General features: G+C 49.9%; 1 protein-coding gene across 1 annotated transcript in view; it reads left to right on the top strand.

Annotated features, from left to right (window-relative positions):
- LOC124035365 (centrosomal protein of 89 kDa-like) overlaps nucleotides 1-27,602 on the top strand; it is a 223,430-nt gene that overhangs the window by 59,063 nt on the left and 136,765 nt on the right. The window contains 4 exon segments of the mRNA XM_046348827.1: nucleotides 1,741-1,824; nucleotides 24,528-24,631; nucleotides 26,361-26,476; nucleotides 27,406-27,586. Coding sequence (XP_046204783.1) covers nucleotides 1,741-1,824; nucleotides 24,528-24,631; nucleotides 26,361-26,476; nucleotides 27,406-27,586 — 485 coding nt within the window.

The following is a 27,602-nucleotide window of genomic DNA, read 5'->3' as shown; positions in this document are numbered from 1 at the left end:
TCTCTCTCTCCTCCCCTGATATCTGATGTACTCACTACAGTGGGTGTCCTCTCTCTCTCCTCCCCTGATATCTGATGTACTCACTACAGTGGGTGTTCTCTCTCTCTCCTCCCCTGATATCTGATGTACTCACTACAGTGGGTGTTCTCTCTCTCCTCTCTCCTCCCCTGATATCTGATGTACTCACTACAGTGGGTGTTCTCTCTCTCTCTCCTCTCTCCTCCCCTGATATCTGATGTACTCACTACAGTGGGTGTCCTCTCTCTCCTCCCCTGATATCTGATGTACTCACTACAGTGGGTGTCCTCTCTCTCTCTCCTCCCCTGATATCTGATGTACTCACTACAGTGGGTGTCCTCTCTCTCTCTCTCCTCCCCTGATATCTGATGTACTCACTACAGTGGGTGTTCTCTCTCTCTCCTCTCTCCTCCCCTGATATCTGATGTACTCACTACAGTGGGTGTTCTCTCTCTCTCCTCCCCTGTTATCTGATGTACTCACTACAGTGGGTGTTCTCTCCTCTCTCTCTCTCCTCTCTCCTCCCCTGATATCTGATGTACTCACTACAGTGGGTGTTCTCTCTCTCTCCTCTCTCCTCCCCTGATATCTGATGTACTCACTACAGTGGGTGTTCTCTCTCTCCTCTCTCCTCCCCTGATATCTGATGTACTCACTACAGTGGGTGTTCTCTCTCTCCTCTCTCCTCCCCTGATATCTGATGTACTCACTACAGTGGGTGTTCTCTCTCTCTCTCCCCTGATATCTGATGTACTCACTACAGTGGGTGTTCTCTCTCTCTCTCTCTCTCTCTCTCCTCCCCTGATATCTGATCTACTCACTACAGTGGGTGTCCTCTCTCCTCCCCTGATATCTGATGTACTCACTACAGTGGGTGTTCTCTCTCTCTCTCTCTCCTCCCCTGATATCTGATGTACTCACTACAGTGGGTGTTCTCTCTCTCTCTCTCTCCTCCCCTGATATCTGATGTACTCACTACAGTGGGTGTTCTCTCTCTCTCTCTCCTCCCCTGATATCTGATGTACTCACTACAGTGGGTGTTCTCTCTCTCCTCCCCTGATATCTGATGTACTCACTACAGTGGGTGTCCTCTCTCTCCTCTCTCCTCCCCTGATATCTGATGTACTCACTACAGTGGGTGTTCTCTCTCTCCTCCCCTGATATCTGATGTACTCACTACAGTGGGTGTCCTCTCTCTCCTCTCTCCTCCCCTGATATCTGATGTACTCACTACAGTGGGTGTTCTCTCTCTCCTCCCCTGATATCTGATATACTCACTACAGTGGGTGTACTCTCTCTCCTCCCCTGATATCTGATGTACTCACTACAGTGGGTGTTCTCTCTCTCTCTCTCCTCCCCTGACATCTGATGTACTCACTACAGTGGGTGTTCTCTCTCCTCTCTCTCCTCCCCTGACATCTGATGTACTCACTACAGTGGGTGTCCTCTCTCTCTCTCTCCTCCCCTGATATCTGATGTACTCACTACAGTGGGTGTTCTCTCTCTCTCTCTCTGTTTCTCATCTCTATATATCTATTTCATGTTCCCTGTGAGATCCTCTGACAGTCTTTAGTAATTAGCTTTGCGTTGTTACGATTTCTGAAAATGTTTAGGGTAAAGTTTTATGGACGGCGAGTTTCCAGTCCAGGATGAGGCTGAATCTGTGTCCTGGAAACCAGCGCTGGGTGTCTAACGTCTGTTTTCATCCTTTCTGTCTTCCAGCTGGACATGAAATATTTATCTCCATTGTTGTTGTCTTATGAAGACCGGCTCACTGAGAAAGATGCTCTCCTGCAGACCTCGGAGGTAAGAGTGTGTGTGTGTGTGTGTGTGTGTGTGTGTGTGTGTGTGTGTGTGTGTGTGTGTGTGTGTGTGTGTGTGTGTGTGTGTGTGTGTGTGTGTGTGTGTGTGTGTGTGTGTGTGTGTGTGTGTTTTATTTCTTTGCGTGTTTTGTATTAGTGTCACCCTGTTATTCTCCTGTTAATATCTTTATGCTTTTTAAATGTGTTATGGTCTATTTAAAAGAGAAACACAAGAGAGTGATTCAGAGCCATTGACCATGCATCATGCTCAGCCAGTATATTAGTGATTAAGAGCCATTGACCATGCATCATGCTCAGCCAGTATATTAGTGATTAGGAGCCATTGACCATGCATCATGCTCAGCCAGTATATTAGTGATTAGGAGCCATTGACCATGCATCATGCTCAGCCAGTATATTAGTGATTCAGAGCCATTGACCATGCATCATGCTCAGCCAGTATATTAGTGATTAGGAGCCATTGACCATGCATCATGCTCAGCCAGTATATTAGTGATTAAGAGCCATTGACCATGCATCATGCTCAGCCAGTATATTAGTGATTAAGAGCCATTGAACATGCATCATGCTCAGCCAGTATATTAGTGATTAAGAGCCATTGACCATGCATCATGCTCAGCCAGAATATTAGTGATTAAGAGCCATTGACCATGCATCATGCTCAGCCAGAATATTAGTGATTAAGAGTCATTGAACATGCATCATGCTCAGCCAGTATATTAGTGATTAGGAGCCATTGACCATGCATCATGCTCAGCCAGTATATTAGTGATTAAGAGCCATTGACCATGCATCATGCTCAGCCAGTATATTAGTGATTAAGAGCCATTGAACATGCATCATGCTCAGCCAGTATATTAGTGATTAAGAGCCATTGACCATGCATCATGCTCAGCCAGAATATTAGTGATTAAGAGCCATTGACCATGCATCATGCTCAGCCAGAATATTAGTGATTCAGAGCCATTGACCATGCATCATGCTCAGCCAGTATATTAGTGATTAAGAGCCATTGACCATGCATTATGCTCAGCCAGTATATTAGTGATTAGGAGCCATTGACCATGCATCATGCTCAGCCAGTATATTAGTGATTAAGAGCCATTGACCATGCACCATGCTCAGCCAGAATATTAGTGATTAAGAGCCATTGACCATGCATCATGCTCAGCCAGAATATTAGTGATTCAGAGCCATTGACCATGCATCATGCTCAGCCAGTATATTAGTGATTAAGAGCCATTGACCATGCATTATGCTCAGCCAGTATATTAGTGATTAGGAGCCATTGACCATGCATCATGCTCAGCCAGAATATTAGTGATTCAGAGCCATTGACCATGCATCATGCTCAGCCAGTATATTAGTGATTAAGAGCCATTGACCATGCATCATGCTCAGCCAGTATATTAGTGATTAAGAGTCATTGAACATGCATCATGCTCAGCCAGTATATTAGTGATTAGGAGCCATTGACCATGCATCATGCTCAGCCAGTATATTAGTGATTAAGAGCCATTGACCATGCATCATGCTCAGCCAGTATATTAGTGATTAAGAGCCATTGAACATGCATCATGCTCAGCCAGTATATTAGTGATTAAGAGCCATTGACCATGCATCATGCTCAGCCAGAATATTAGTGATTAAGAGCCATTGACCATGCATCATGCTCAGCCAGAATATTAGTGATTCAGAGCCATTGACCATGCATCATGCTCAGCCAGTATATTAGTGATTAAGAGCCATTGACCATGCATTATGCTCAGCCAGTATATTAGTGATTAGGAGCCATTGACCATGCATCATGCTCAGCCAGTATATTAGTGATTAAGAGCCATTGACCATGCACCATGCTCAGCCAGTATATTAGTGATTAAGAGCCATTGACCATGCATCATGCTCAGCCAGTATATTAGTGATTAGGAGCCATTGACCATGCATCATGCTCAGCCAGTATATTAGTGATTAAGAGCCATTGACCATGCATCATGCTCAGCCAGTATATTAGTGATTAAGAGCCATTGACCATGCATCATGCTCAGCCAGTATATTAGTGATTAAGAGCCATTGACCATGCATCATGCTCAGCCAGTATATTAGTGATTAGGAGCCATTGACCATGCATCATGCTCAGCCAGTATATTAGTGATTAGGAGCCATTGACCATGCATCATGCTCAGCCAGTATATTAGTGATTAAGAGCCATTGACCATGCATCATGCTCAGCCAGTATATTAGTGATTAGGAGCCATTGACCATGCATCATGCTCAGCCAGTATATTAGTGATTAAGAGCCATTGACCATGCATCATGCTCAGCCAGTATATTAGTGATTAAGAGCCATTGACCATGCATCATGCTCAGCCAGTATATTAGTGATTAAGAGCCATTGACCATGCATCATGCTCAGCCAGTATATTAGTGATTAAGAGCCATTGACCATGCATCATGCTCAGCCAGTATATTAGTGATTCAGAGCCATTGACCATGCATCATGCTCAGCCAGTATATTAGTGATTAGGAGCCATTGACCATGCATCATGCTCAGCCAGTATATTAGTGATTAAGAGCCATTGACCATGCATCATGCTCAGCCAGTATATTAAAGTGATTAAGAGCCATTGACCATGCATCATGCTCAGCCAGTATATTAGTGATTAAGAGCCATTGACCATGCATCATGCTCAGCCAGTATATTAGTGATTAAGAGCCATTGACCATGCATCATGCTCAGCCAGTATATTAGTGATTAAGAGCCATTGACCATGCATCATGCTCAGCCAGTATATTAGTGATTAAGAGCCATTGACCATGCATCATGCTCAGCCAGTATATTAGTGAATAAGAGCCATTGACCATGCATCATGCTCAGCCAGTATATTAAAGTGTGGGGTGAAGACATCCAATGAAAGTGAGTTAAGGGCATAGAGAGATGCCTGGTCTACCCAGGCTCTGGTTGAAATCGGCTCAGCTATGTCAAACTAAACTGTTCGAGTCCTAGTCTACCCAGGCTCTGGTTGAAATAGGCTCAGCTTTGTCCCACTATACTTTTCGAGGCCTGGTCTACCCAGGCTCTGGTTGAAATCGGCTCAGGTTTGTCCCACTAAACTCTTCAAGGCCTGGTCTACCCAGGCTCTGGTTGAAATCGGCTCAGCTATGTCAAACTAAACTGTTCGAGTCCTAGTCTACCCAGGCTCTGGTTGAAATCGGCTCAGGTTTGTCCCACTAAACTCTTCAAGGCCTGGTCTACCCAGGCTCTGGTTGAAATAGGCTCAGCTATGTCACACTAAACTGTTCAAGGCCTGGTCTACCCAGGCTCTGCTTGAAATCGGCTCAGCTATGTCCCACTAACATGTTCGAGGCCTGGTCTACCCAGGCTCTGGTTGAAATAGGCTCAGCCATGTCGCACTAAACTGTTCGAGGCCTGGTCTACCCAGGCTCTGGTTGAAATAGGCTCAGCCATGTCGCACTAAACTGTTTGAGGCCTGGTCTACACAGGCTCTCTTTGAAATAGGCTCAGGTTTGTCCCACTAAACTGTTCGAGGCCTGGTCTACCCAGGCTCTGGTTGAAATAGTCTCAGGTTGTTTCCACTAAACCCTTTGAGGTCTGGTCTACCCAGGCTCTGGTTGAAATAGGCTCAGCTTTGTCCCACTAAACTGTTCGAGGCCTGGTCTACCCAGGCTCTGGTTGAAATAGGCTCAGCCATGTCGCACTAAACTGTTTGAGGCCTGGTCTACACAGGCTCTCTTTGAAATAGGCTCAGGTTTGTCCCACTAAACTGTTCGAGGCCTGGTCTAACCAGGCTCTGGTTGAAATAGTCTCAGGTTGTTCCCACTAAACCCTTTGAGGTCTGGTCTATCCAGGCTCTGGTTGAAATAGGCTCAGCTTTGTCCCACTAAACTGTTCGAGGCCTGGTCTATCCAGGCTCTGGTTGAAATATGATCAGCTATGTCAAGAGGGCCACCATTGTTCCTGTTCCCAAGAAAGCTAAGGTAACTGAGCTAAACGACTACCGCCCCGTAGCACTCACTTCCGTCATCATGAAGTGCTTTGAGAGACTAGTCAAGGACCATATCACCTCCACCCTACCTGACACCCTAGACCCACTCCAATTTGCTTACCGCCCAAATAGGTCCACAGACGATGCAATCTCAACCACACTGCACACTGCCCTAACCCACCTGGACAAGAGGAATACCTATGTGAGAATGCTGTTCATCGACTACAGCTCGTCATTCAACACCATAGTACCCTCCAAGCTCGTCATCAAGCTCGAGACCCTGGGTCTCGACCCCGCCCTGTGCAACTGGGTACTGGACTTCCTGACGGGCCGCCCCCAGGTGGTGAGGGTAGGCAACAACATCTCCTCCCCGCTGATCCTCAACACGGGGGCCCCACAAGGGTGCGTTCTGAGCCCACTCCTGTACTCCCTGTTCACCCACGGCTGCGTGGCCATGCACGCCTCCAACTCAATCATCAAGTTTGCGGACGACAGAACAGTGGTAGGCTTGATTACCAACAACGACGAGACGGCCTACAGGGAGGAGGTGAGGGCCCTCGGAGTGTGGTGTCAGGAAAATAACCTCACACTCAACGTCAACAAAACTAAGGAGATGATTGTGGACTTCAGGAAACAGCAGAGGGAACAACCCCTATCCACATCGATGGAACAGTAGTGGAGAGGGTAGCAAGTTTTAAGTTCCTCGGCATACACATCACAGACAAACTGAATTGGTCCACTCACACTGACAGCGTCGTGAAGAAGGCGCAGCAGCGCCTCTTCAACCTCAGGAGGCTGAAGAAATTCGGCTTGTCACCAAAAGCACTCACAAACTTCTACAGATGCACAATCGAGAGCATCCTGGCGGGCTGTATCACCGCCTGGTACGGCAACTGCTCCACCCTCAACCGTAATGCTCTCCAGAGGGTAATGAGGTCTGCACAACGCATCACCGGGGGCAAACTACCTGCCCTTCAGGACACCTACACCACCCGTTGTTACAGGAAGGCCATAAAGATCATCAAGGACATCAACCACCCGGACCACTGCCTGTTCACCCCGCTATCATCCAGAAGGCGAGGTCAGTACAGGTGCATCAAAGCTGGGACCGAGAGACTGAAAAACAGCTTCTATCTCAAGGCCATCAGACTGTTAAACAGCCACCACTAACATTGAGTGGCTGCTGCCAACACACTGTCACTGACACTGACCCAACTCCAGCCACTTTAATAATGGGAATTGATGGGAAATGATGTAAATATATCACTAGCCACTTTAAACAATGCTACCTTATATAATGTTACTTACCCTACATTATTCATCTCATATGCATACGTATATACTGTACTCTACATCATCGACTGCATCCTTATGTAATACATGTATCACTAGCCACTTTAACTATGCCACTTTGTTTACTTTGTCTACATACTCATCTCATATGTATATACTGTACTCGATACCATCTACTCTATGCTGCTCTGTACCATCACTCATTCATATATCCTTATGTACATGTTCCTTATCCCCTTACACTGTGTATAAGACAGTAGTTTTGGAATTGTTAGTTAGATTACTTGTTGGTTATCACTGCATTGTCGGAACTAGAGGCACAAGCATTTCGCTACACTCGCATTAACATCTGCTAACCATGTGTATGTGACAAATAAAATTTGATTTGATTTGAAACTGATAGAGAGAGGCCTGGTCTAACCAGGCTCTGGTTGAAATTGTCTCAGCTTTGTCACACTAAACTGTTCGAGGCCTGCTCTGGTTGAAATAGGCTCAGGTTTGTCCCACTAAACTGTTCTAGGCCTGGTCTACCCAGGCTCTGGTTGAAATAGGCTCAGGTTTGTCCCACTAAACTGTCCGAGGCCTGGTCTACCCAGGCTCTGGTTGAAATAGGCTCAGGTTTGTCCCACTAAACTGTTCTAGGCCTGGTCTACCCAGGCTCTGGTTGAAATAGGCTCAGGTTTGTCCCACTAAACTGTTCGAGGCCTGGTCTACCCAGGCTCTGGTTGAAATAGGCTCATGTTTGTCCCACTAAACTGTTCGAGGCCTGGTCTACCCAGGCTCTGGTTGAAATAGGCTCTGCTATTTCACACTAAACTGTTCGAGGCCTGGTTTACCCAGGCTCTGGTTGAAATAGGCTCAGCTATGTCGCACAAAACTGTTCGAGGCCTGGTCTACCCAGACTATGGTTGAAATAGGCTCAGGTTTGTCCCACTAAACCCTTCGAAGTCTGGTCTACCCAGGCTCTGGTTGAAATCGGCTCAGGTTTGTCCCACTAAACTGTCCGAGGCCTGGTCTACCCAGGCTCTGGTTGAAATCGGCTCAGCTATGTCCCACTAAAATGTTCGAGGCCTGGTCTACCCAGGCTCTGGTTGAAATAGGCTCAGCCATGTCGCAGTAAACTGTTCGAGGGCTGGTCTACACAGGCTCTGGTTGAAATAGGCTCAGCTTTGTCCCACTAAACTGTTCGAGGCCTAGTCTACCCAGGCTCTGGTTGAAATTGTCTCAGCTTTGTCACACTAAACTGTTTGAGGCCTGGTCTACCCAGGCTCTGGTTGAAATAGGCTCAGCTTTGTCACACTAAAATGTTCGAGGCCTGGTCTACCCAGGCTCTGGTTGAAATAGGCTCAGCTATGTCGCACTAAACTGTTCGAGGCCTGGTCTACCCAGGCTCTGGTTGAAATAGGCTCAGGTTGTTCCCACTAAACCCTTTGAGGTCTGGTCTACCCAGGCTCTGGTTGAAATAGGCTCAGGTTGTTCCCACTAAACCCTTTGAGGCCTGGTCTACCCAGGCTCTGGTTGAAATCGGCTCAGGTTTGTCCCACTAAACTGTCCGAGGCCTGGTCTACCCAGGCTCTGGTTGAAATAGGCTCAGGTTTGTCCCACTAAACTGTTCTAGGCCTGGTCTACCCAGGCTCTGGTTGAAATAGGCTCAGGTTTGTCCCACTAAACTGTCCGAGGCCTGGTCTACCCAGGCTCTGGTTGAAATAGGCTCAGGTTTGTCCCACTAAACTGTTCTAGGCCTGGTCTACCCAGGCTCTGGTTGAAATAGGCTCAGGTTTGTCCCACTAAACTGTCCGAGGCCTGGTCTACCCAGGCTCTGGTTGAAATAGGCTCAGGTTTGTCCCACTAAACTGTTCTAGGCCTGGTCTACGCAGGCTCTGGTTGAAATAGGCTCAGGTTTGTCCCACTAAACTGTCCGAGGCCTGGTCTACCCAGGCTCTGGTTGAAATAGGCTCAGGTTTGTCCCACTAAACTGTTCGAGGCCTGGTCTACCCAGGCTCTGGTTGAAATAGGCTTTGCTATTTCACACTAAACTGTTCGAGGCCTGGTTTACCCAGGCTCTGGTTGAAATAGGCTCAGCTATGTCGCACAAAACTGTTCGAGGCCTGGTCTACCCAGGCTCTGGTTGAAATAGGCTCAGCTTTGTCCCACTAAACTGTTCGAGGCCTGCTCTAGTTGAAATAGGCTCAACTTTGTCACACTATTCTGTTCGAGGCCTGGTCTACCCAGGCTCTGGTTGAAATAGGCTCAGGTTTGTCCCACTAAACTGTTCGAGGCCTGGTCTACCCAGGCTCTGGTTGAAATAGCCTCAGGTTTGTCCCACTAAACTGTTCGAGGCCTGGTTTACCCAGGTTCTGGTTGAAATCGAGGCCTGGTCTGCCCAGACTCTGGTTGAAATAGTCTCAGCTATGTCACACTAAACTGTTCGAGGCCTGGTCTACCCAGGCTCTGGTTGAAATCCGCTCAGCTATGTCACACTACACTGTTCGAGGCCTGGTCTACACAGGCTCTGGTTGAAATAGGCTCAGGTTTGTCCCACTATACTCTTCAAAGCCTGGTCTACCCAGGCTCTGGTTGAAATCGGCTCAGCTATGTCCCACTAATCTGTTCGAGGCCTGGTCTACCCAGGTTCTGTTTGAAATCGCGGCCTGGTCTACCCAGGCTCTGGTTGAAATAGGCTTAGCTATGTCACACTAAACTGTTCGAGGCCTGGTCTACCCAGGCTCTGGTTGAAATAGGCTTAGCTATGTCACACTAAACTGTTCGAGGCCTGGTCTACCCAGGCTCTGGTTGAAATAGGCTCAGCTATGTCACACTAAACTGTTCGAGGCCTGGTCTACCCAGGCTCTGGTTGAAATCGGCTCAGCTATGTTGCACTAAACTGTTCGAGGCCTGGTCTACCCAGGCTCTGGTTGAAATCGGCTCAGCTATGTCCCACTAAACTGTTCGAGGGCTGGTCTACCCAGGTTCTGGTTGAAATAGGCTCAGCTATGTCGCACTAAACTGATCGAGGCCTGGTCTAACCAGGCTCTGGTTGAAATAGGCTCAGCTATGTCACACTAAACTGTTCGAGGCCTGGTCTACCCAGGCTCTGGTTGAAATCGGCTCAGCTATGTTGCACTAAACTGTTCGAGGCCTGGTCTACCCAGGCTCTGGTTGAAATCGGCTCAGCTTTGTCCCACTAAACTGTTCGAGGCCTGGTCTACCCAGGTTCTGGTTGAAATAGGCTCAGCTATGTCGCACTAAACTGATCGAGGCCTGGTCTACCCAGGCTCTGGTTGAAATAGGCTCAGCTTTGTCCCACTAAACTGTTCGAGGCCTGGTCTATCCAAGCTCTTGTTGAAATCGGCTCAGCTATGTCCCACTAAAATGTTCAAGGCCTGGTCTACCCAGGCTCTGGTTGAAATCGGCTCAGCTATGTCCCACTAAAATGTTCCAGGCCTGGTCTACACAGGCTCTGGTTGAAATAGGCTCAGGTTTGTCCCACTAAACTGTTCGAGGCCTGGTTTACCCAGGTTCTGGTTGAAATCGAGGCCTGGTCTGCCCAGACTCTGGTTGAAATAGTCTCAGCTATGTCACACTAAACTGTTCGAGGCCTGGTCTACCCAGGCTCTGGTTGAAATCCGCTCAGCTATGTCACACAACACTGTTCGAGGCCTGGTCTACACAGGCTCTGGTTGAAATAGGCTCAGGTTTGTCCCACTATACTCTTCAAAGCCTGGTCTACCCAGGCTCTGGTTGAAATCGGCTCAGCTATGTCCCACTAAACTGTTCGAGGCCTGGTCTACACAGGCTCTGGTTGAAATAGGCTCAGGTTTGTCCCACTAAACTTTTCCAGGCCTGGTCGACCCAGGCTCTGGTTGAAATAGGCGCAGCTTTGTCACACTAAACTGTTCGAGGCCTGGTCTACCCAGGTTCTGTTTGAATTCACGGCCTGGTCTACCCAGGCTCTGGTTGAAATAGGCTTAGCTATGTCACACTAAACTGTTCGAGGCCTGGTCTACCCAGGCTCTTGTTGAAATCGGGTCAGCTATGTCCCACTAAACTGTTCGAGGCCTGGTCTACCCAGGCTCTGGTTGAAATCGGCTCAGCTATGTCGCACTAAACTGTTCGAGGCCTGGTCTACCCAGGCTCTGGTTGAAATCGGCTCAGCTATGTCCCACTAAACTGTTCGAGGGCTGGTCTACCCAGGTTCTGGTTGAAATAGGCTCAGCTATGTCGCACTAAACTGATCGAGGCCTGGTCTACCCAGGCTCTGGTTGAAATCGGCTCAGCTATGTCCCACTAATCTGTTCGAGGGCTGGTCTACCCAGGCTCTGGTTGAAATCGGCTCAGCTATGTCCCACTAAAATGTTCCAGGCCTGGTCTACCCAGGCTCTGGTTGAAATAGGCTCAGCTTTGTCACACTAAACTGTTCGAGGCCTGGTCTACCCAGGCTCTGGTTGAAATAGGCTCAGCTTTGTCACACTAAACTGTTCGAGGCCTGGTCTACCCAGGCTCTGGTTGAAATAGGCTCAGGTTTGTCCCACTAAACTCTTCAAGGCCTGGTCTACCCAGGCTCTGGTTGAAATCGGGTCAGCTATGTCCCACTAAACTGTTCGAGGCCTGGTCTACCCAGGCTCTGGTTGAAATCGGCTCAGCTATGTCCCACTAAAATGTTCCAGGCCTGTTCTACCCAGGCTCTGGTTGAAATAGGCTCAGGTTTGTCCCACTTAACCCTTCGAGGCCTGGTCTACCCAGGCTCTGGTTGAAATAGGCTTAGCTATGTCACACTAAACTGTTCAAGGCCTGGTCTACCCAGGCTCTGGTTGAAATAGGCTCAGGTTTGTCCCACTAAACTGTTCGAGGCCTGGTTTACCCAGGTTCTGGTTGAAATCGAGGCCTGGTCTGCCCAGACTCTGGTTGAAATAGGCTCAGCTTTGTCACGCTAAACTGTTCGAGGCCTGGTCTACCCAGGCTCTGGTTGAAATAGGCTCAGCTTTGTCGCACTAAACTGTTTGAGGCCTGGTCTGCCCAGGCTCTGGTTGAAATAGGCTCAGCTTTGTCACACTAAACTGTTCGAGGCCTGGTCTACCCAGGCTCTGGTTGAAATAGGCTCAGCTTTGTCACACTAAACTGTTCGAGGCCTGGTCTACCCAGGCTCTGGTTGAAATAGGCTCAGGTTTGTCCCACTAAACTCTTCAAGGCCTGGTCTACCCAGGCTCTGGTTGAAATCGGGTCAGCTATGTCCCACTAAACTGTTCGAGGCCTGGTCTACCCAGGCTCTGGTTGAAATCGGCTCAGCTATGTCCCACTAAAATGTTCCAGGCCTGTTCTACACAGGCTCTGGTTGAAATAGGCTCAGGTTTGTCCCACTTAACCCTTCGAGGCCTGGTCTACCCAGGCTCTGGTTGAAATAGGCTTAGCTATGTCACACTAAACTGTTCAAGGCCTGGTCTACCCAGGCTCTGGTTGAAATAGGCTCAGGTTTGTCCCACTAAACTGTTCGAGGCCTGGTTTACCCAGGTTCTGGTTGAAATCGAGGCCTGGTCTGCCCAGACTCTGGTTGAAATAGGCTCAGCTTTGTCACGCTAAACTGTTCGAGGCCTGGTCTACCCAGGCTCTGGTTGAAATAGGCTCAGCTTTGTTGCACTAAACTGTTTGAGGCCTGGTCTGCCCAGGCTCTGGTTGAAATAGGCTCAGCTTTGTCACACTAAACTGTTCGAGGCCTGGTCTACCCAGGCTCTGGTTGAAATAGGCTCAGCTTTGTCACACTAAACTGTTCGAGGCCTGGTCTACCCAGGCTCTGGTTGAAATAGGCTCAGGTTTGTCCCACTAAACTCTTCAAGGCCTGGTCTACCCAGGCTCTGGTTGAAATCGGGTCAGCTATGTCCCACTAAACTGTTCGAGGCCTGGTCTACCCAGGCTCTGGTTGAAATCGGCTCAGCTATGTCCCACTAAAATGTTCCAGGCCTGTTCTACACAGGCTCTGGTTGAAATAGGCTCAGGTTTGTCCCACTTAACCCTTCGAGGCCTGGTCTACCCAGGCTCTGGTTGAAATAGGCTTAGCTATGTCACACTAAACTGTTCAAGGCCTGGTCTACCCAGGCTCTGGTTGAAATAGGCTCAGGTTTGTCCCACTAAACTGTTCGAGGCCTGGTTTACCCAGATTCTGGTTGAAATCGAGGCCTGGTCTGCCCAGACTCTGGTTGAAATAGGCTCAGCTTTGTCACGCTAAACTGTTCGAGGCCTGGTCTACCCAGGCTCCGGTTGAAATAGGCTCAGCTTTGTTGCACTAAACTGTTCGAGGCCTGGTCTACCCAGGCTCTGGTTGAAATAGGCTCAGCTTTGTCACACTAAACTGTTCGAGGCCTGGTCTACCCAGGCTCTGGTTGAAATAGGCTCAGGTTTGTCCCACTAAACTCTTCAAGGCCTGGTCTACCCAGGCTCTTGTTGAAATCGGGTCAGCTATGTCCCACTAAACTGTTCGAGGCCTGGTCTACCCAGGCTCTGGTTGAAATCGGCTCAGCTATGTCCCACTAAAATGTTCCAGGCCTGTTCTACACAGGCTCTGGTTGAAATAGGCTCAGGTTTGTCCCGCTAAACCCTTCGAGGCCTGGTCTACCCAGGCTCTGGTTGAAATAGGCTTAGCTATGTCACACTAAACTGTTCAAGGCCTGGTCTACCCAGGCTCTGGTTGAAATAGGCTCAGGTTTGTCCCACTAAACTGTTCGAGGCCTGGTCTACACAGGATCTGGTTGAAATAGGCTCAGGTTTGTCCCACTAAAAGGCCTGGTTTACCCAGGTTCTGGTTGAAATCGAGGCCTGGTCTGCCCAGACTCTGGTTGAAATAGGCTCAGTTATGTCACACTAAACTGTTCGAGGCCTGGTCTAACCAGGCTCTGGTTGAAATAAGCTCAGCTATGTCACACTAAACTGATAGAGGCCTGGTCTACCCAGGCTCTGGTTGAAATCGGCTCAGCTATGTCCCACTAAAATGTTCCAGGCCTGTTCTACACAGGCTCTGGTTGAAATAGGCTCAGGTTTGTCCCACTAAACCCTTCGAGGCCTGGTCTACCCAGGCTCTGGTTGAAATAGGCTTAGCTATGTCACACTAAACTGTTCAAGGCCTGGTCTACCCAGGTTCTGGTTGAAATAGGCTCAGGTTTGTCCCACTAAACTGTTCGAGGCCTGGTCTACACAGGATCTGGTTGAAATAGGCTCAGGTTTGTCCCACTAAACTGTTCGAGGCCTGGTCTACCCAGGCTCTGGTTGAAATGGGCTCAGCCATGTCGCAGTAAACTGTTCGAGGGCTGGTCTACACAGGCTCTGGTTGAAATAGGCTCAGGTTTGTCCCACTAAACTCTTCAAGGCCTGGTCTACCCAGGCTCTGGTTGAAATAGGCTCAGCTTTGTCCCACTAAACTGTTCGAGGCCTAGTCTACCCAGGCTCTGGTTGAAATTGTCTCAGCTTTGTCACACTAAACTGTTTGAGGCCTGGTCTACCCAGGCTCTGGTTGAAATAGGCTCAGCTTTGTCACACTAAACTGTTCGAGGCCTGCTCTAGTTGAAATAGGCTCAGCTTTGTCACACTATTCTGTTCGAGGCCTGGTCTACCCAGGCTCTGGTTGAAATAGGCTCAGGTTGTTCCCACTAAACCCTTTGAGGCCTGGTCTACCCAGGCTCTGGTTGAAATCGGCTCAGGTTTGTCCCACTAAACTGCCCGAGGCCTGGTCTACCCAGGCTCTGGTTGAAATAGGCTCAGGTTTGTCCCACTAAACTGTTCTAGGCCTGGTCTACCCAGGCTCTGTTTGAAATAGGCTCAGGTTTGTCCCACTAAACTGTCCGAGGCCTGGTCTACCCAGGCTCTGGTTGAAATAGTCTCAGGTTTGTCCCACTAAACTGTTCTAGGCCTGGTCTACCCAGGCTCTGGTTGAAATAGGCTCAGGTTTGTCCCACTAAACTGTTTGAGGCCTGGTCTACCCAGGCTCTGGTTGAAATAGGCTCAGGTTTGTCCCACTAAACTGTTCGAGGCCTGCTCTAGTTGAAATAGGCTCAGCTTTGTCACACTATTCTGTTCGAGGCCTGGTCTACCCAGGCTCTGGTTGAAATAGGCTCAGGTTTGTCCCACTAAACTGTTCGAGGCCTGCTCTGGTTGAAATAGGCTCAGCTTTGTCCCACTAAACTGTTCGAGGCCTAGTCTACAAAGGCTCAGGTTGTTCCCACTAAACCCTTTGAGGTCTGGTCTATCCAGGCTCTGGTTGAAATATGATCAGCTATGTCACACTAAACTGATAGAGAGAGGCCTGGTCTACCCAGGCTCTGGTTGAAATAGGCTCAGGTTTGTCCCACTAAACTGTCCGAGGCCTGGTCTACCCAGGCTCTGGTTGAAATAGGCTCAGCTTTGTCCCACTAAACTGTTCGAGGCCTGGTCTACCCAGACTCTGGTTGAAATAGGCTCAGCTTTGTCCCACTAAACTGTTCGAGGCCTGGTCTACCCAGGCTCTGGTTGAAATAGGCTCAGCTATATCCCACTAAACTGTTCGCGGCCTGGTCTGGTTGAAATAGGCTCAGCTTTGTCCCACTAAACTGTTCGAGGCCTGGTCTACCCAGGCTCTGGTTGAAATAGGCTCAGCTATGTCCCACTAAAATGTTCCAGGCCTGGTCTACACAGGCTCTGGTTGAAATAGCCTCAGGTTTGTCCCACTAAACTGTTCGAGGCCTGGATTACCCAGGTTCTGGTTGAAATCGAGGCCTGGTCTGCCCAGACTCTGGTTGAAATAGTCTCAGCTATGTCACACTAAACTGTTCGAGGCCTGGTCTACCCAGGCTCTGGTTGAAATCCGCTCAGCTATGTCACACTAAACTGTTCGAGGCCTGGTCTACACAGGCTCTGGTTGAAATAGGCTCAGGTTTGTCCCACTAAACTTTTCGAGGCCTGGTCGACCCAGGCTCTGGTTGAAATAGGCTCAGCTTTGTCACACTAAACTGTTCGAGGCCTGGTCTACCCAGGTTCTGTTTGAAATCGCGGCCTGGTCTACCCAGGCTCTGGTTGAAATAGGCTCAGGTTTGTCCCACTAAACTTTTCGAGGCCTGGTCGACCCAGGCTCTGGTTGAAATAGGCTCAGCTTTGTCGCACTAAACTGTCCGAGGCCTGGTCTACCCAGGCTCTGGTTGAAATAGTCTCAGGTTTGTCCCACTAAACTGTTCTAGGCCTGGTCTACCCAGGCTCTGGTTGAAATAGGCTCAGGTTTGTCCCACTAAACTGTCCGAGGCCTGGTCTACCCAGGCTCTGGTTGAAATAGGCTCAGGTTTGTCCCACTAAACTGTTCGAGGCCTGCTCTGGTTGAAATAGGCTCAGCTTTGTCCCACTAAACTGTTCGAGGCCTAGTCTACAAAGGCTCAGGTTGTTCCCACTAAACCCTTTGAGGTCTGGTCTATCCAGGCTCTGGTTGAAATATGATCAGCTATGTCACACTAAACTGATAGAGAGAGGCCTGGTCTACCCAGGCTCTGGTTGAAATAGGCTCAGCTATATCCCACTAAACTGTTCGAGGCCTGGTTTACCCAGGCTCTGGTTGAAATAGGCTCAGCTATGTCGCACAAAACTGTTCGAGGCCTGGTCTACCCAGGCTCTGGTTGAAATAGGCTCAGGTTTGTCCCACTAAACCCTTCGAAGTCTGGTCTACCCAGGCTCTGGTTGAAATCGGCTCAGCTATGTCCCACTAAAATGTTCGAGGCCTGGTCTACCCAGGCTCTGGTTGAAATAGGCTCAGCCATGTCGCAGTAAACTGTTCGAGGGCTGGTCTACACAGGCTCTGGTTGAAATAGGCTCAGGTTTGTCCCACTAAACTCTTCAAGGCCTGGTCTACCCAGGCTCTGGTTGAAATAGGCTCAGCTTTGTCCCACTAAACTGTTCGAGGCCTGGTTTACCCAGGCTCTGGTTGAAATAGGCTCAGCTATGTCGCACTAAACTGTTCGAGGCCTGGTCTACCCAGGCTCTGGTTGAAATAGGCTCAGCTTTGTCGCACTAAACTGTTCGAGGCCTGGTCTACCCAGGCTCTGGTTGAAATCGGCTCAGCTATGTCCCACTAAACTGTTCGAGGGCTGGTCTACCCTGGCTCTGGTTGAAATAGGCTCAGCTTTGTCACACTAAACTGTTCGAGGCCTGGTCTACCCAGGCTCTGGTTGAAATAGGCTCAGCTATGTCGCACAAAACTGTTCAAGACCTGGTCTACCCAGGCTCTGGTTGAAATAGGCTCAGCTATGTCGCACTAAACTCTTTGAGGCCTGGTCTACACAGGCTCTGGTTGAAATAGGCTTAGCTATGTCACACTAAACTGTTCGAGGCCTGGTCTGCCCAGGCTCTGGTTGAAATAGGCTCAGCTTTGTCACACTAAACTGTTCGAGGCCTGGTCTACCCAGGCTCTGGTTGAAATAGGCTCAGCTTTGTCCCACTAAACTGTTCGAGGCCTGGTCTACCCAAGCTCTGGTTGAAATAGGCTCAGGTTTGTCCCACTTAACTCTTCAAGGCCTGGTCTACCCAGGCTCTGGTTGAAATCGGGTCAGCTATATCCCACTAAACTGTTCGAGGCCTGGTCTACCCAGGCTCTGGTTGAAATCGGCTCAGCTATGTCGCACTAAACTGTTCGAGGCCTGGTCTACCCAGGCTCTGGTTGAAATCGGCTCAGCTATGTCCCACTAAACTGTTCGAGGGCTGGTCTACCCTGGCTCTGGTTGAAATAGGCTCAGCTTTGTCACACTAAACTGTTCGAGGCCTGGTCTACCGAGGCTCTGGTTGAAATAGGCTCAGCTATGTCACACTAAACTGTTCGAGGCCTGGTCTACCCAGGCTCTGGTTGAAATCGGCTCAGCTATGTCCCACTAAAATGTTCCAGGCCTGTTCTACACAGGCTCTGGTTGAAATAGGCTCAGGTTTGTCCCACTAAACCCTTCGAGGCCTGGTCTACCCAGGCTCTGGTTGAAATAGGCTTAGCTATGTCACACTAAACTGTTCGAGGCCTACTCTAGTTGAAATAGGCTCAGCTTTGTCACACTATTCTGTTCGAGGCCTGGTCTACCCAGGCTCTGGTTGAAATAGGCTCAGGTTTGTCCCACTAAACTGTTCGAGGCCTGCTCTGGTTGAAATAGGCTCAGCTTTGTCCCACTAAACTGTTCGAGGCCTAGTCTACAAAGGCTCAGGTTGTTCCCACTAAACCCTTTGAGGTCTGGTCTATCCAGGCTCTGGTTGAAATATGATCAGCTATGTCACACTAAACTGATAGAGAGAGGCCTGGTCTACCCAGGCTCTGGTTGAAATAGGCTCAGGTTTGTCCCACTAAACTGTCCGAGGCCTGGTCTACCCAGGCTCTGGTTGAAATAGGCTCAGCTTTGTCCCACTAAACTGTTCGAGGCCTGGTCTACCCAGGCTCTGGTTGAAATAGGCTCAGCTGTATCCCACTAAACTGTTCGCGGCCTGGTCTGGTTGAAATAGGCTCAGCTTTGTCCCACTAAACTGTTCGAGGCCTGGTCTACCCAGGCTCTGGTTGAAATAGGCTCAGCTATGTCCCACTAAAATGTTCCAGGCCTGGTCTACACAGGCTCTGGTTGAAATAGCCTCAGGTTTGTCCCACTAAACTGTTCGAGGCCTGGTCTACCCAGGTTCTGTTTGAAATCGCGGCCTGGTCTACCCAGGCTCTGGTTGAAATAGGCTCAGGTTTGTCCCACTAAACTTTTCGAGGCCTGGTCGACCCAGGCTCTGGTTGAAATAGGCTCAGGTTTGTCCCACTAAACTGTCCGAGGCCTGGTCTACCCAGGCTCTGGTTGAAATAGTCTCAGGTTTGTCCCACTAAACTGTTCTAGGCCTGGTCTACCCAGGCTCTGGTTGAAATAGGCTCAGGTTTGTCCCACTAAACTGTCCGAGGCCTGGTCTACCCAGGCTCTGGTTGAAATAGGCTCAGGTTTGTCCCACTAAACTGTTCGAGGCCTGCTCTGGTTGAAATAGGCTCAGCTTTGTCCCACTAAACTGTTCGAGGCCTAGTCTACAAAGGCTCAGGTTGTTCCCACTAAACCCTTTGAGGTCTGGTCTATCCAGGCTCTGGTTGAAATATGATCAGCTATGTCACACTAAACTGATAGAGAGAGGCCTGGTCTACCCAGGCTCTGGTTGAAATAGGCTCAGCTATATCCCACTAAACTGTTCGAGGCCTGGTCTACCCAGGCTCTGGTTGAAATAGGCTCAGCTATGTCCCACTAAACTGTTCGAGGCCTGGTCTACCCAGGCTCTGGTTGAAATAGGCTCAGGTTTGTCCCACTAAACCCTTCGAAGTCTGGTCTACCCAGGCTCTGGTTGAAATCGGCTCAGCTATGTCCCACTAAAATGTTCGAGGCCTGGTCTACCCAGGCTCTGGTTGAAATAGGCTCAGCCATGTCGCAGTAAACTGTTCGAGGGCTGGTCTACACAGGCTCTGGTTGAAATAGGCTCAGGTTTGTCCCACTAAACTCTTCAAGGCCTGGTCTACCCAGGCTCTGGTTGAAATAGGCTCAGCTTTGTCCCACTAAACTGTTCGAGGCCTGGTTTACCCAGGCTCTGGTTGAAATAGGCTCAGCTATGTCGCACTAAACTGTTCGAGGCCTGGTCTACCCAGGCTCTGGTTGAAATAGGCTCAGCTTTGTCGCACTAAACTGTTCGAGGCCTGGTCTACCCAGGCTCTGGTTGAAATCGGCTCAGCTATGTCCCACTAAACTGTTCGAGGGCTGGTCTACCCTGGCTCTGGTTGAAATAGGCTCAGCTTTGTCACACTAAACTGTTCGAGGCCTGGTCTACCCAGGCTCTGGTTGAAATAGGCTCAGCTATGTCGCACAAAACTGTTCAAGACCTGGTCTACCCAGGCTCTGGTTGAAATAGGCTCAGCTATGTCGCACTAAACTGTTCGAGGCCTGGTCTACCCAGGCTCTGGTTGAAATAGGCTCAGGTTTGTCCCACTTAACTCTTCAAGGCCTGGTCTACCCAGGCTCTGGTTGAAATCGGGTCAGCTATATCCCACTAAACTGTTCGAGGCCTGGTCTACCCAGGCTCTGGTTGAAATCGGCTCAGCTATGTCGCACTAAACTGTTCGAGGCCTGGTCTACCCAGGCTCTGGTTGAAATCGGCTCAGCTATGTCCCACTAAACTGTTCGAGGGCTGGTCTACCCTGGCTCTGGTTGAAATAGGCTCAGCTTTGTCACACTAAACTGTTCGAGGCCTGGTCTACCGAGGCTCTGGTTGAAATAGGCTCAGCTATGTCACACTAAACTGTTCGAGGCCTGGTCTACCCAGGCTCTGGTTGAAATCGGCTCAGCTATGTCCCACTAAAATGTTCCAGGCCTGTTCTACACAGGCTCTGGTTGAAATAGGCTCAGGTTTGTCCCACTAAACCCTTCGAGGCCTGGTCTACCCAGGCTCTGGTTGAAATAGGCTTAGCTATGTCACACTAAACTGTTCAAGGCCTGGTCTACCCAGGCTCTGGTTGAAATAGCCTCAGGTTTGTCCCACTAAACTGGTCGAGGCCTGGTCTACACAGGATCTGGTTGAAATAGGCTCAGGTTTGTCCCACTAAACTGTTCGAGGCCTGGTTTACCCAGGTTCTGGTTGAAATCGAGGCCTGGTCTGCCCAGACTCTGGTTGAAATAGTCTCAGCTATGTCCCACTAAAATGTTCCAGGCCTGGTCTGCCCAGGCTCTGGTTGAAATAGGCTTAGCTATGTCACACTAAACTGTTCGAGGCCTGGTCTGCCCAGGCTCTGGTTGAAATAGGCTCAGCTTTGTCACACTAAACTGTTCGAGGCCTGGTCTACCCAGGTTCTGTTTGAAATAGGCTCAGCTTTGTCACACTAAACTGTTCGAGGCCTGGTCTACCCAGGTTCTGTTTGAAATAGGCTCAGCTTTGTCACACTAAACTGTTCGAGGCCTGGTCTACCCAGGCTCTGGTTGAAATAGGCTCAGCTATGTCACACTAAACTGTTTGAGGCCTGGTCTGCTCAGGCTCTGGTTGAAATAGGCTCAGCTTTGTCACACTAAACTGTTCGAGGCCTGGTCTGCCCAGGCTCTGGTTGAAATAGGCTCAGCTTTGTCCCACTAAACTGTTCGAGGCCTGGTCTACCCAGGCTCTGGTTGAAATAGGCTCAGGTTTGTCCCACTAAACTGTTCAAGGCCTGGTCTACCCAGGCTCTGGTTGAAATCGGGTCAGCTATGTCCCACTAAACTGTTCGAGGCCTGGTCTACCCAGGCTCTGGTTGAAATAGTCTCAGCTATGTCCCACTAAACTGTTCGAGGGCTGGTCTACAAAGGCTCTGGTTGAAATAGGCTCAGCTATGTCACACTAAACTGATAGAGGCCTGGTCTACCCAGGCTCTGGTTGAAATCGGCTCAGCTATGTCCCACTAATCTGTTCGAGGGCTGGTCTACCCAGGCTCTGGTTGAAATCGGCTCAGCTATGTCCCACTAAAATGTTCCAGGCCTGGTCTACCCAGGCTCTGGTTGAAATAGGCTCAGCTATGTCGCACTAAACTGTTCGAGGCCTGGTCTGCCCAGGCTCTGGTTGAAATAGGCTTATCTATGTCACACTAAACTGTTCGAGGCCTGGTCTGCCCAGGCTCTGGTTGAAATAGGCTCAGCTTTGTCCCACTAAACTGTTCGAGGCCTGGTCTACCCAGGCTCTGTTTGAAATCGCGGCCTGGTCTACCCAGGCTCTGGTTGAAATAGGCTTAGCTATGTCACACTAAACTGTTTGAGGCCTGGTCTGCTCAGGCTCTGGTTGAAATAGGCTCAGCTTTGTCACACTAAACTGTTCGAGGCCTGGTCTGCCCAGGCTCTGGTTGAAATAGGCTCAGCTTTGTCCCACTAAACTGTTCGAGGCCTGGTCTACCCAGGCTCTGGTTGAAATAGGCTCAGGTTTGTCCCACTAAACTCTTCAAGGCCTGGTCTACCCAGGCTGTGGTTGAAATCGGGTCAGCTATGTCCCACTAAACTGTTCGAGGCCTGGTCTACCCAGGCTCTGGTTGAAATTGTCTCAGCTATGTCCCACTAAACTGTTCGAGGGCTGGTCTACAAAGGCTCTGGTTGAAATAGGCTCAGCTATGTCACACTAAACTGATAGAGGCCTGGTCTACCCAGGCTCTGGTTGAAATCGGCTCAGCTATGTCCCACTAATCTGTTCGAGGGCTGGTCTACCCAGGCTCTGGTTGAAATCGGCTCAGCTATGTCCCACTAAAATGTTCCAGGCCTGGTCTACCCAGGCTCTGGTTGAAATAGGCTCAGCTATGTCGCACTAAACTGTTCGAGGCCTGGTCTGCCCAGGCTCTGGTTGAAATAGGCTTATCTATGTCACACTAAACTGTTCGAGGCCTGGTCTGCCCAGGCTCTGGTTGAAATAGGCTCAGCTTTGTCCCACTAAACTGTTCGAGGCCTGGTCTACCCAGGCTCTGGTTGAAATCGGCTCAGCTATGTCCCACTAAATGTTCCAGGCCTGGTCTACCCAGGCTCTGGTTGAAATAGGCTCAGCTATGTCGCACTAAACTGTTTGAGGCCTGGTCTACACAGGCTCTGGTTGAAATAGGCTTAGCTATGTCACACTAAACTGTTCGAGGCCTGGTCTGCCCAGGCTCTGGTTGAAATAGGCTCAGCTTTGTCACACTACACTGTTCGAGGCCTGGTCTACACAGGCTCTGGTTGAAATAGAGGCCTGGTCTCCCCAGGTTCTGGTTGAAATAGGCTGAGCTATGTCGCACTAAACTCTTCAAGGCCTGGTCTACCCAGGATCTGGTCTAAATTGGCTCAGTTTTGTCCCACTAAACTGTTCGAGGCCTGGTCTACCCAGGCTCTGGTTGAAATGGGCTCAGCTATGTCACACTAAACTGATAGAGAGAGGCCTGGTCTACCCAGTCTCTGGTTGAAATCGCTGCCTGGTCTACCCAGGCTCTGGTTGAAATGGACTCAGCCATGTTACATTAAACTGATAGAGAGAGGCCTGGTCTACCCAGGCTCTGGTTGAAATAGGCTCAGCTTTGTCCCTTAAAATTTTTTGAGGCCTGGTCTATCCAGGCTCTGGTTGAAATCGGCTCAGCTATGTCCCACTAAATTGTTTGAGGCCTGGTCTACCCAGGCTCTGGTTGAAATGGACTCAGCTATGTCACACTAAACTGATAGAGAGAGGCCTGGTCTACCCAGTGTCGTGGAAATTTCCTCTATTTACCAAATCATGAGCGCAAACCACACACAAGTCAGAGTTAGTTATCAAAGTCCATCTTTAATTATATGAGCTCTATCATAACCCTGTGACTCTCAGATTAATTCAGTGTCTCTCAATGAATTCTCTGAGAGCCCCCTTACAATGTAACTGAGATCCTTTAATAGCAAAGAACACACATAGTCAGACAGCATAGACATCATTCAGCTTTGTCTCCTTACTCAAACCCCAGAACCATAAACCAATCCTCCATATCAACAGGCATATATCAAATTGTCCTTTAGATACAACCAATCCTGGACAAGCTCACAGGGAGGAGAGTGAGGCTATAGGTTAAGATTAAAGGGAGCATGAGAATGATTCCAGACACGGCCATCCTCCTCTCCCTGATGGGAAAAGTAGGGAGTGACTGGCACACAGACACAGTGGAGCAAAAGATATGTTTACACATGATGACACTTTGACCTCTCCCCTCTCTGTGGCCCATGCAACTTCGTCTTGACATAGAACATATACCTGCAACCTCGCCACAGTATTATACAAAAATAACATTCTGATGAGAAATAACTTACAAACATATGATGAATATAAAACATATTACCTATGTTACCAACCAATTCTGATTATTTCCCAACACCAGGCTCTGGGTAAAATAGGCTCAGCTTTGTCCCACTAAACTGTTCGAGGCCTGATCTACCCAGGCTCTTGTTTAAATAGGCTCAGCTTTGTCGCACTAAACTGATCAAGGCCTGATCTACCCAGGCTCTTGTTTAAATAGGCTCAGCTTTGTCACACTAAACTGTTCGAAGCCTGGTCTTCCCAGGCTCTGGTTGAAATCGGCTCAGCTATGTCCCACTAAATTGTTTGAGGCTCTGATTGAAATAGGCTCAGCTATGTCGCACTAAACTGATCAAGGCCTGATCTACCCAGGCTCTTGTTCAAATAGGCTCAGCTTTGTCCCACTAAACTGCTCGAGGCCTGGTCTACCCAGGCTCTGGTTGAAATTGGCTCAGCTACGTCACACTAAATGACACCCTATTCCCTATATAGTGTACTACTTTAGACCAGAGCCCAATTGCACCATATTCCCTATATAGTGCACTATGTGCTCTATGATCCCTGAGAGCTGTCCAGGTAGTTTTTGTGATCCAGTGTAATTGATTGATTGATTGGTTGTGTGTAGGAGGAGTTGAGAAGATTCCGGGGCCGTGTGGAGGAGGTGGTGCAGGAGAACCAGAAGCTACACCAGGACCTGAAACAGACAGGAGGAGTCAGCCACAAGGAGTGGTGAGTACTGTCTCTCTGTCAGGAGGAGTCAGCCACAAGGAGTGGTGAGTACTGCCTCTCTGTCTGGAGGAGTCAGCCACAAGGAGTGGTGAGTACTGTCTCTCTGTCTGGAGGAGTCAGCCACAAGGAGTGGTGAGTACTGTCTCTCTGTCTGGAGGAGTCAGCCACAAGGAGTGGTGAGTACTGTCTCTCTGTCTGGAGGAGTCAGCCACAAGGAGTGGTGAGTACTGTGTCTCTGTCAGGAGGAGTCAGCCACAAGGAGTGGTGAGTACTGTCTCTCTGTCAGGAGGAGTCAGCCACAAGGAGTGGTGAGTACTGTCTCTCTGTCAGGAGGAGTCAGCCACAAGGAGTGGTGAGTACTGTCTCTCTGTCAGGAGGAGTCAGCCACAAGGAGTGGTGAGTACTGTCTCTCTGTCTGGAGGAGTCAGCCACAAGGAGTGGTGAGTACTGTGTCTCTGTCTGGAGGAGTCAGCCACAAGGAGTGGTGAGTACTGTCTCTCTGTCAGGAGGAGTCAGCCACAAGGAGTGGTGAGTACTGTCTCTCTGTCAGGAGGAGTCAGCCACAAGGAGTGGTGAGTACTGTCTCTGTCTGGAGAAGTCAGCCACAAGGAGTGGTGAGTACTGTCTCTCTGTCTGGAGGAGTCAGCCACAAGGAGTGGTGAGTACTGCCTGTCTCTCTGTCTGGAGGAGTCAGCCACAAGGAGTGGTGAGTACTGCCTGTCTCTCTGTCTGGAGGAGTCAGCCACAAGGAGTGGTGAGTACTGTCTCTCTGTCTGGAGGAGTCAGCCACAAGGAGTGGTGAGTACTGTGTCTCTGTCTGGAGGAGTCAGCCACAAGGAGTGGTGAGTACTGTCTCTCTGTCTGGAGGAGTCAGCCACAAGGAGTGGTGAGTACTGCCTGTCTCTCTGTCTGGAGGAGTCAGCCCCAAGGAGTGGTGAGTACTGTCTCTCTGTCAGGAGGAGTCAGCCACAAGGAGTGGTGAGTACTGTCTCTCTGTCAGGAGGAGTCAGCCACAAGGAGTGGTGAGTACTGTCTCTCTGTCTGGAGGAGTCAGCCACAAGGAGTGGTGAGTACTGTGTCTCTGTCTGGAGGAGTCAGCCACAAGGAGTGGTGAGTACTGCCTGTCTCTCTGTCTGGAGGAGTCAGCCACAAGGAGTGGTGAGTACTGCCTGTCTCTCTGTCTGGAGGAGTCAGCCCCAAGGAGTGGTGAGTACTGTCTCTCTGTCAGGAGGAGTCAGCCACAAGGAGTGGTGAGTACTGTCTCTCTGTCAGGAGGAGTCAGCCACAAGGAGTGGTGAGTACTGTCTCTGTCAGGAGGAGTCAGCCCCAAGGAGTGGTGAGTACTGTCTCTCTGTCAGGAGGAGTCAGCCACAAGGAGTGGTGAGTACTGCCTCTCTGTCTGGAGGAGTCAGCCACAAGGAGTGGTGAGTACTGCCTGCCTCTCTATCTGGAGGAGTCAGCCACGAGGAGTGGTGAGTACTGTCTCTCTGTCAGGAGGAGTCAGCCACAAGGAGTGGTGAGTACTGTCTCTGTCAGGAGGAGTCAGCCACAAGGAGTGGTGAGTACTGCCTCTCTGTCAGGAGGAGTCAGCCACAAGGAGTGGTGAGTACTGCCTGTCTCTGTCTATCTGTCCCTGTTTGTTTGTGTGTGAGAAAGAGAGGAGACTCTGTCTTGACACTTTTCTATCTCCCCTCGCTATCTCCTCTCCCCTCTCCCCTCTCCCCCCCAGGAGGCAGCTCCAGGAGCAGGCCCGTCTGGTACTTCAGGAGAACCAGGTCCTGATAGAGCAGCTGGAGGTGCAGCATACGAAGGCTAAGGACAGTCATGGGAGACATTTGACTGAGGGTAGGTAGGGACAGACACCAGCAATCACCCCTGAGCCTCCCTCTTTCAGATTCTACTATAGAAACTAGTTACATTCTGTTTCTACATTCTACACATTAACGCTGAATCAAACCCTAATAGAGGTGTCTGGTAGAAGTCACCCTGCTGGAGGTGTCTGGTAGAAGTCACCCTGCTGGAGGTGTCTGGTAGAAGTCACCCTGCTGGAGGTGTCTGGTAGAAGTCACCCTGCTTGAGGTGTCTGGTAGAAGTCACCCTGCTGGAGGTGTCTGGTAGAAGTCACCCTGCTGGAGGTGTCTGGTAGAAGTCACCCTGCTGGAGGTGTCTGGTAGAAGTCACCCTGCTGGAGGTGTCTGGTAGAAGTCACCCTGCTGGAGGTGTCTGGTAGAAGTCACCCTGCTGGAGGTGTCTGGTAGAAGTCACCCTGCTGGAGGTGTCTGGTAGAAGTCACCCTGCTGGAGGTGTCTGGTAGAAGTCACCCTGCTTGAGGTGTCTGGTAGAAGTCACCCTGCTGGAGGTGTCTGGTAGAAGTCACCCTGCTGGAGGTGTCTGGTAGAAGTCACCCTGCTGGAGGTGTCTGGTAGAAGTCACCCTGCTGGAGGTGTCTGGTAGAAGTCACCCTGCTGGAGGTGTCTGGTAGAAGTCACCCTGCTGGAGGTGTCTGGTAGAAGTCACCCTGCTGGAGGTGTCTGGTAGAAGTCACCCTGCTGGAGGTGTCTGGTAGAAGTCACCCTGCTGGAGGTGTCTGGTAGAAGTCACCCTGCTGGAGGTGTCTGGTAGAAGTCACCCTGCTGGAGGTGTCTGGTAGAAATCTTCAGAGTTGAAAGTTATCCCCATGAACTGTTCCTCCCCCCTCTCTCTCTCTCCCCTCCTCCCTCACTCCTCTCTTCCCTCATGGTCCCTCCCTCCCCACTCTCCTCCCTCCTCTCCAGTCTCTAAGGTGTGTAAGCAGCTGATGTTGCTGGAGGCAGAGAAGCAGAGGCTGGAGGGGGAGCTGGAGGTAACGAGGAGAGAGCTCCACACTCTGCAGACCGAACACCTGCAGGCACGGTGCAGTCTGGAGAATGCAGTCAGCTGGGACGAACACCACGCCATCGCCACCAAACTCAAACGGTAGTTATAATACACT

This window comes from Oncorhynchus gorbuscha, linkage group LG05, assembly GCF_021184085.1.
Source record: "Oncorhynchus gorbuscha isolate QuinsamMale2020 ecotype Even-year linkage group LG05, OgorEven_v1.0, whole genome shotgun sequence".
Lineage (NCBI taxonomy): Eukaryota > Metazoa > Chordata > Actinopteri > Salmoniformes > Salmonidae > Oncorhynchus > Oncorhynchus gorbuscha.
This window is presented reverse-complemented; position numbering and strand designations above follow the sequence as displayed.